General features: G+C 37.1%; 1 protein-coding gene across 1 annotated transcript in view; it reads right to left on the bottom strand.

Moving 5' to 3' along the window:
• Positions 1-2,751: 2,751 nt before the first annotated feature.
• CFAP300 (cilia and flagella associated protein 300) overlaps positions 2,752-10,173 on the bottom strand; it is a 31,687-nt gene continuing 24,265 nt past the window's right edge. The window contains exons 6-7 of the mRNA XM_043996757.1: positions 7,152-7,218; positions 2,752-3,367 (exon numbers count right to left, since the gene is read on the bottom strand). Of these exons, the coding sequence (XP_043852692.1) occupies positions 3,236-3,367; positions 7,152-7,218 (199 nt within the window). The 3' untranslated portion in view covers positions 2,752-3,235. The remainder of the gene's footprint in view (positions 3,368-7,151; positions 7,219-10,173) is intronic.

Genomic DNA, 10,173 nt, shown 5'->3' with positions numbered 1-10,173 from the left:
AAGAGATTATTACTTAATTGGGGGAGACAATACCTACATCATCCTCATCTTCATTATCTTCTTCATCACCATCGTCATAACAGGTAACATTTAAATGGCTATTTTAAGGTTTGCAAAGTGCAGATATATAAAAAAATAGAGTACAAGGTAATTTTGGGGGGCGGCACTAATAGTTCATGGGATCAATAAAGGCTTAATTTTGATGGTTTTGCTTTAGGTGCCCTTTGAAGGAAACTGGGGATTTTAAGAGGCAGAGGTGAGGTGAGGCGAGGCATCAGGGAAAACCATGGGGCTGGGCTCCACTCCCACCCTGGTACAACAGACCTTTCCTGCTGACCTTCTAAGTCGTCTTTGGGTGGAAAAATGGTCTTACCCCGTCCTTTTGTGGGTTCTGTTGCTCCAGGAATTGTCTTATGGCATTACTTGGAGGTTTTTTGGCGTGATCGTGTGAGGAGCTCAGAGAGGTTACTGCCTTTCCTCTGCCATCTTAGCTCTGCCCCCTGTATATAACTACTTTTTACATTATTATGTGCTATTACATATGTGTTTGCTAGCAAAAATTTCAATATACTATTTTTGCTGTTATGCATCATTGCCATTTATGTTAGCAATAGTAATAATAATGGTAGCTAACAGTTATATAGTATTTACTCTTGTGCCAGGCACTATGCTAAGGGCTTTACAATTATTATCTCATTTGATACTCACAACAATCCTGGGATATAGGTAATATTATCCCAATTTTGCAGATGAGGAAACTGAAGTAAACAAAAGTTAAATGACCTGCCCAGGGCCAGACTTGAACTCAGGTCATCCTGACTCCATGCCCAGTGTTCTATCCACTACACTACCTAGGATGCTATGTTATTTTGTACTATTGATCTATGTGTGTTTCAGTATGTGACCTCTGCATTTGATCATAGTATTCAGTTCTTGTTATGTTACTGTTTTTTGTATTGTGTGAAATTTGTTGTTCTAGACTAATGTATATGCCATTGTAATATCTTGTGCTATGTAATAAGTTTGCCTCCTGCAATGTTCACTGCATGCAATTATATATGAATGCCATATACTAGGTACTTACATATGCATTATACTAGATATTTGGGATAACTACCACCAGTGATTCTATAATATATGTTATGATGACTATGAAATATGTTCATATCTATTCAAAGTGTACTCCATGTAATTTCCAAGGACTGTAAATATTTCATGGTTGGGAAGAGGCAAAGAGCACATTCGTTAGCCACACAGCAGGTAAAATTCAGATCACTTGGGGAAAAGTAATATGAGATGAGGGCTGTTGTGAGGGGCTTTTCAATACTGGATTAGAGAGTAGTTGAAGCATTTATTATAGGTTTACTACGTGCCGCATATTGTGCAAAGCACTTGGAAAAGAAATTAAAGCAAAAAGATAGGTAGTCCCTGCCCCTTGAAGAACTTTATATATATATGTGTATATATATGTATATATATATGTATGTATATATGTATGTATGTATGTATGTATGTATGTATGTATGTATGTATGTATATATATATATTTAGTGAGGCAATTGGGGTTAAGTGACTTGCCCAGGGTCACACAGCTAGTAAGTGTTAAGTGTCTGAGGCCGGATTTGAACTCAAGTACTCCTGAATCCAGGGACAGTGCTCTATCCACTGCGCCACCTAGCTGCCCCAGAACTTTATATTCTAATGGGAGAAGACAATACATAAAAAAGAACTGAAAAGCACTGTGAGAGGGAGTAGGTAAAGTACCTATTTGGAGACATGGTGGAAAAATAATTTTCAGTCAGACACTGAGCTAGGTTAGAGGAGAGCATGGAGTCAGCCTCACCTGCTTTCCTGTGATAAACTAAGTTTAGTAGATTTTATTGATATTTTTGTTTACTATCATCCACATTTCCCAATGCAATGCCTCTCCCCCCTGCCCCAAGTAATCCCTTATAACAAAAATAAGAGATGTGGGAAAATAATTTAGCAAAACTAAGCAAGATATTGGGCAATATAGGACATTATATGTGTTTTTTCACACTCATGGTCCTCCACCCATTAATCCCAGGATATGGGGTGCCTAAAACTCACCTAATTCCCCTACTTAGGAGGCCACCCCTTTCTCACAAGTATTTGGAATTATGTATGAACTATAATTCTAATTTTTAAAAAATCCTTAAAAAGAACAATAAGATAGCTAAGGCAATGTAGAATTTGATTTAGGCTGAGCAACAAAACAGCTTTGAATTCCTCTAAATTACAGAACATTCTTTTGATTTACCACAAAGTACATTTCTTCTGATTTTAATTCAATGAATAATGAAGAAAATGTAAAACTCTCAGAAAATCAGATGTATTAATAATGATTATATATTACCTAAATCTAAAAATTGTAAACTGTGTGATTTAGAGGAAGGAATGCTGGATTTGGAGTTAAAAGAAAACTGTGTCCAAGTTTTGCATCTGTCATTATAGTGATAGATATGTGAATCAGGACAAGTTACTGCCTTTCTGAGTTGTTTTTTCTTTATTGGTAAAATGGGGGTAATAGTGGAGATACTTGCATACTTCATCTTGACAGTGTTGTTGTAAGGAAAGTAAACCTACTAAATAAATACAAGTTGTTTGCTATGAATAAATATAATTAAATGTAAGTCCACACATAAAGAGAAAATAATATATTCCAAGAGTTTGCTGTGAATATATTTAATTTTATTATTTTTAACATAAAACATATGGAGTAAAAAAAGATTTAACAAGATTTATATTGTATATATAATTATGGACTAGAATTTTATTCTAAGTAACTTTCAGGAAGAATTCCAGAACTCATTAGTAGTGTTATATGGGAAATGAGAAATGGAAGTCTATTCCTCTATTAGTAATCCAGAAAAATAAAAATCCAACATTAAGGAATGCAATTTTCTTCTCTCTCTCTCTTTTTTTTTAAGTGAGGCAATTGGGGTTAAGTGACTTGCCCAGGGTCACACAGCTAGTAAGTGTTAAGTGTCTGAGGCCGGATTTGAACTCAGGTACTCCTGACTCCAGGGCCGGTGCTCTATCCACTGAGCCACCTAGCTGCCCCTCTCTTTCTTTTTAAAGTACATATATTTTATGTGAAGTAAATTAAAAACTGAATTTGGGTCAGAATCTGAATTCTACCAAACTGCTCATAAACATTATAAAATGAATAATAAAAACAGAAGAATAGCTATACATACACTTGGGATATTAACTAGAAAGACAGTTCACCTACACCAAAACAATGGTACAAAACATTAACGTGACGTTTTAAAGGATCCACAATCAAGTAAGCAAATGATTGTTCATGACTTTTTGTTGAAGGGTAGCACATACCATTTTCATCCTAAAAAAAACCCAAAACAAAACCTGAATTACCATACACAAGATTGGATTTAAGTTTTATGAAAATATTTGAATTTAATATTTTTATCAAAGCTCCATGGAAATATTCAATAAAGAACTTTGTCAAATTTATCATTTAACATTTATTAACAACATAGGATGCTAGTTTTTGTATCTGAAAAATAATATTCTTGTTTTCAATTAATTTATAGTCTAAATTGGAAAATGGTATAAACCCTCAAGATTATCTAATTTTCTATTTTCTTTTATTTTTTGTCCCTTTTAGGTTAGAATGCAAGCAGTGGGGGTTTGATTCACCTTAATTTGATGACAATGCTTTTTTTTCACAGCAATAATTTAGGTTATTGGAGTTAATGCTTAAAAGTATCTAGGATTTTAAACTACTGGCATTCTAGAATGTATAGTTTTAAAATTCTGATTAGGTACAAAAGCTATGTGGACTGGCTACAACTTGGGCAGACTAGTCTCTTAGATGAGTATTGTTGGGTCTAGCACTAGTGATAGAAATAGTTAGCAGGAGTGAGGAAAATGGGAAAGAAAAGAAAAACAAAGATGTAAAGTAGCAGCCCTCCAAATAGGCGCATAATTCATCTGTAGTTTTAATCTTATACTTAATTATTATCTTAGTCTCACTGAATCACAGTAAGCTCACAGTAACCTTAGGGTCCATCTAATCTATTTCATACCTGAAGAAAAGTCATCTTTACAGTAAATCCAACGAGTAGTCACATAGCCTTTGCTTATAGATTTCTAGGGAGGGGGAACCCATGGATATCCAAGACAGTCATTTTGGGAGAGCGTTAATAGTCAGGAAGATTTATTCTTTTTAATAGCAAACCTTAATTTGTCTGAAACTTCCACCTGTCATTCCTAATTCTGCTTTTTTGGACCAGTCAAAACAAGTATAGGACAACCCTTCAAATACTAAGAGAAAATTATCATAACCCCTTAACTCTTCTCTAAAATTTCTAATTTCTTCAATTGATCCTCAAGCTTCTTTATTATTCTGGTTGCCCTACCCTGGGCACTCCTCAACTTTGCAAAGTCCTTACTAAATAGGACATCCTCAAACTGAACAGACTATCACAGAAGCATTCTGACTATGGCATCCTTGTTCCCTGAAGTTATGTATTAATGAAGCCTAAGATCAAATTATCTTTCTTGGCTGCTATATCACACATTGACACATATGTTGACACATATTGAGTTTGTAATCCACTATAACTCCCTGATCTCTTTTCTTCAGACCTCCAGATCTCCATCTTGTACTTGTATATTATTTATTTATTTATTTATTTATTGTGGGGCAATGAGGGTCACACAGCTAGTAAGTGTCAAGTGTCTGAGGCTGGATTTGAACTCATGTCTTCCTGAATCCAGGGCCGGTGCTTTATCTACTGCATCACCTGGCATCCCCCTGTACTTGTATTTTTTAACTTAAGTTATTCTTTTTTATCTTTATTCATTTTTATCTTAGTAGATTTATCTCAACACTCTAACCTACTGGCATATTTTTTAACCTAGACTTTTATAATCTATGGTGTTAGCTATCCCTCCTAGCTTGTTATCATCTGCAAATCTGACAAGCTTGACAACCATAGTTTTATCCAAATCACTGATAAAAACAGTGGACAGCACAGGGCCATACATGAATTTGGTGTATTCCACAGGACACCTGCTTTCAGAATGACACTGAACCATTAATGAGTATTTTTGGGTCTGATCACCCAGCCAGTTCTGAATCCACCTAACTGTACTAATGAATAATTACTCTGCATCCCTCTATACTTGCTATACTATCATGAGAAATTTTGTTAGAACAGAATCCGCTAGAATACTGTCAGGAATTGAAGTCTGCTAGCCTACAGTTTGCAGACTCAATTCTCATCTATTTTTTTAAATCATAAATTGTGTTCTTTTTGAATACCATAGAGCCCCTTTGATTCTTCTTGTTTTTTTCAAAGATCACTGACAGAGGCTCAGTAATCCAATCCAAGTCTTTCAACATGCAGGGATGCAGTTCATCTGCTCTTACTGACTCATTGAGAGTAGTTTTCTCCCTACTTATCTTGGGAATCACTCACTGTCCATTAGAATATTTGTTCTCTCCTTGGCAGAGCAAAAGAGAAGCAAAACACGAGTTAAGCTATTCCACCCTCATTCCATCACCCCTTATTACTGACTATCCCTGCTTTGTCCCTGTGCTTCTTTGATGCAGCTTTTTTCTTCTGCAATATGGCTTTTAAAAAGACCATCTCTTCCTAAATATAACATTTACCAAGAACTATTGAATTGGCTTGGTAATATCTCTTGGCATCTCCCTCTCCTTTCTAATTCTCACTGAAACCATCCTCATTATTTCATCTAGACCAGGGTTTCTTAAACTTTGTCCACTCGTGAGCCTGAGAAATTTTTATGTGACCCCGGGTATATAAGTATATAAAATAGGTATACATAATCTTTTACTGCTGCCAAACTTTTCGTGACCCTCAAATTGTTACATGTCACAACCAACAGTTTAAGAAGCTGACAACAGCCTCCCAACTGGTTTCAGCTTTAGATTAATCTTACCAAAGTATAACTCTGATCATTTTACTTTCTTGCGCAAAACCCAAATGCAGTCTAAACAAAACTCCTTCACCTGATATTTAAGGTTTTATATCCTTTGTACCCGACCTTAAGGCTGTGAAATAGGCATCAAACTTGTTCTGCTTGTCCCTAAAGGTAAGTGGTAGTTATAGAGAGGAGGGAGATTTTGGTTCAATGTGATGAAAATCTCTCCAACAATTGCAGATACCCCAAAGTGGAATGGGTGGCCTTTGGGGATAGTCGGCTCACTCTCAGATGTCTTTAAGTAAATACTTGAGTATATTTATTGGGTATGTCATAGCAGGGATTATCAGGTATGTATTGATTAAGTGGCCTCTGGGTTCTCTCTTATCTGTCATTCTGTGACTCTGTGTGCAGCCTTGTCTCTTCCTCCTCTTACACTCAGTTTCCTCATTTGTTAAAAATGGAGATAATGGTAGAAAGCTATCTTGTAGTGCTGTGAGGATCAAATGAAATAATATATGTAAAGCACTCTGTAAACTTCAAAGCTCTATAAAAACATTGGCCGTTGTTATTACTATTCCCTTCACTTACGATTCAGCCAAACTGAACTAGAATGTCAGTGCCAACGCAGTGTAGCAGAAAGTGCCCTGGGTGTGGAGTTAGAGGAAGTGGATTTGAATCTCAGCTCTGCTGTTTACTTCCTGTGTAGCCTCTTGCGAAGTCACAAAGAGGAGGATGAGTTAAATGATCTTTATGGTCCTTTCCAACTCTAAATCCTATGGCATCAGAAGGGTGACTAAGTAGGTGCCCAGGATTCCTCCCCTACCCAAGGAGATCATAAGTACTGACTTAAGACTGTATAGAGGCACACTCAAAAATACTAATATCACAATTAGAATTTAGGGATCGATTAATTCCTAACACTTCTCTATTATCTAATTTCCAACTACTGAGTAAATGTTTGTCCCCTATTGCCAACATGACATGAAGCTGAATATCCCTATTTTCTGTTTCTTGAAACTGATGCAAATTTATTCTACTCATGCCCATTCCTCTCCTTGACCATTCCATCGTGCCTTGTGATCAACCCATATCCTTTATTCTAAATCAACACCCATACATCCTCAAGTACCTAAATACTTGTCTATGCAATTTCCCCTCAATTCACTTAGTAATGAAATATATATAAAGAGCAACAGAATAGGACTTACATATGCTGTAACCTTAAAGATAACAGAAGTAACGCGTATATTCTTGGTTTGAGGTTCCTTTATAACACTGAAATCAAAGAAAAACATTATATATTTTAGATATATATATATATATATACATATATATATATATCTAATAAACACTTGTATCTTTTTTTTTTTTTTTGGTGAGGCAATTGGGGTTAAGTGACTTGGCCAGGGTCACACAGCTAGTAAGTGTCAAGGGTCTGAGGCCGGATTTGAACTCAGGTCCTACTGAATCCAGGACCAGTGCTCTATCCACTGTACCACCTAGCTCCTCCCACTTGTATCTTTTAATTACATAGTTTTGATCAATGATAATTACAAATTTAGATACAATAGTATCCTTTCATTCATTCTGGTTATAGAAATAACCCATGATTAATCCATGTATTGTGAGAATCAGAGTGCCACCACTCTGCTGAGAAAGACATTGTGACCTTTCTGGGGTTTCGAAGGTCAGACTGGAATTTGGAAGTTATGTCTCCTGCCTGTGGGTCTTGTCTATCAATGCTATCAGTCAATTAGCTTCGAGTTGTGTGTGTAGGGACCGTGCCTGGGCAGCCCGCAGAGGGCTTCTGCTTTAGAGAAAGGCCTTTTCTTTCTATTCAAGGTGGTGAGAGGAGCAGCTTCAGGTGTAGGGAGCAAGGCTTCTTTTCTTTCTTTCTCCACGTGTGTCTCTTTGCTAACCCCTATTATACTTTAATAAATGCTTAATGGGGGCAGCTAGGTGGCGCAGTGGATAGAGCACCAGCCCTGGAGTCAGGAGGACCGTAGTTCAAATCCGGCCTCAGACACTTAACACTTACTGGCTGTGTGACCCTAGGCAAGTCACTTAACCCAATTGCCTCACCAAAAAAAAAAAATGCTTAATGCCCAAAGACTGGTGCTAAAGCTTCTAATTTAAGGCGACCACACATTAGATTTTTTTAGACATCACAGTTAGAATTTTAGGCTTAACAGTATTTTATAAATTCTCTAAGTGAGAAGATGCCCTCTTTTATATAGTGACATATGCTGTATATCATTTAGCAAAGCAGTTTTTAAAAAATCATTTTTCAGTCATGTCCAACTCTTGGTGACCCCAGTTAGGGTTTGTTTTCTTGGCAAAGATACTGGAGTGATTTGTCATTTCCTTCTCCAGCTCCTTTTTTTTTTTTTTTTAGTGAGGCAATTGGGGTTAAGTGACTTGCCCAGGGTCACACAGCTAGTAAGTGTGTAAAGTGTTTGAGACTGGATTTGAACTCAGGTACTCCTGACTCCAGGGCCGGTGCTCTATCCACTGCGCCACCTAGCTGCCCCTCCAGCTCCTTTAACAGATGAGGAAACTGAGTCAAACAGGGTTAAGTGACTTGCCCAGGGTTACATAACCAGTAAGTGTCTGAGGTCAGATTTGAACTCAGGAAAATCAGTTTTCTTGATTGCAGGCCAGACACTCTACTCCACTGCACCACCTACGTGTACAGAAAGCCTATAACCAATATATTTTTTCCTTCTTTTCCTAAAATCGCAATCATAACAGGATTTCACATCAAGTGGTGAATCCATAGCTTTTGAGCTCTTTAGGTCTCAGATAAGGTAGAGTTCACCATTAGTTCAAAAATATAATGGAAGTAACAGATTAGAATAATAGATTTGTCTATTTTGTGAGTTACTATTTCAAAAAATTAATTTCAAGACAAACTTGGGCCACATTTAGAAACTCACCCAGTGCTTTTAATAATCCCAAACTATTCATTGCTGCAAAAGTCTCTTTGTAAACAACAATATTTTCCCAATAATTCTATGTGGCTGCAAATCATGGGACATTATGATCCCACTCTAGCCCATTCTTGCCTCATCTGTCAAGGTGAACTGTCTGAAAGTAAAGGTCTAACCATGTCACCTCCTTTACTCAGTAAACTCTAGTGGTTCTCTATTACCTCCAAGATCAAATATAAATTCTGTTTGACATTCAATACCTTTCATATTCAACCCTTCTTTACCCCCTGCATGTGCGCGTGTATGCATACACACATGTGTACACACACACACACACACCCCTTTCCAGATTTCTTAAACCATATGCCTCAGTGTCAGGCCTCCTTGTTTTTCTTGGAATGAGACACTCCATCTCCTGGTGCCTGGTGTTTTCTCTGGCTGTTCCCCATATATGGGATACCCTCTCCTCATCTCCTTTTGGCATCTCTGATTCCCTCCAAGTCACAAATAAAACCCCATTTTCTTTCTTTCTTTCTTTCTTTCTTTCTTTCTTTCTTTCTTTCTTTCTTTCTTTCTTTCTTTCTTTCTTTCTTTCTTTCTTTCTTTCTTTCTTTCTTTCTTTTGCAGGGCAGTGAGGGTTAAGTGACTTGCCCAGGGTCACACAGCTAGTAAGTGTCAAGTGTCTGAGGCCGGATTTGAACTCAGGTCCTCCTGAATCCAGGGCCGATGCTTTATCCACTGCACCACCTAGCTGCCCCCAAACCCCATCTTCTACAGGAGTCCTTTCCTGATATCCCTTAATTCTAGTGCCTTCCCTCTTTATTTCCAATTTGTCCTGTATATATCTCGTTCGTATATAGCTGTTTCTATGTGGTCTCCCTCGTTAGACTGTGAGCTACTTGTAAGCGGGGACTGTTTTTTATCTCTCTTTATGTCCCCAGAGCTCAACTTAATACCTAGAACATAGTAGGAACTTCATTAATGTTTCCTGACTGACTTGAAGAATTCAAATTATAAATAATTCAATGAACAATGAATAGAAAATGCATTGTGTTAGTAGGCTATTTATTAAAATGCATATGGTATTACTGTTGTGTGAAAAAAATTATTTTTATTACACACAAGTAGGAAAGGAAATGAATCAGTCATGAATTGAGAGACAAGATATAGGTTTCCCATGTAGTGCATTGGTAATCCCTAATATAAGAACAAAGGTAAGGGACAGCTAGGTGGCGCAGTGGATAAAGCACAGGCCCTGGATTCAGGACGACCTAAGTTCAAATTTGGCTTCAGACACTTA

The sequence above is a fragment of the Dromiciops gliroides genome, chromosome 3 (genome assembly GCF_019393635.1).
Source record: "Dromiciops gliroides isolate mDroGli1 chromosome 3, mDroGli1.pri, whole genome shotgun sequence".
In the NCBI taxonomy this organism is placed as follows: domain Eukaryota; kingdom Metazoa; phylum Chordata; class Mammalia; order Microbiotheria; family Microbiotheriidae; genus Dromiciops; species Dromiciops gliroides.
The sequence above is the reverse complement of the archived record's forward strand: the minus strand, read 5'-3'. Positions and strand labels throughout refer to the sequence as shown.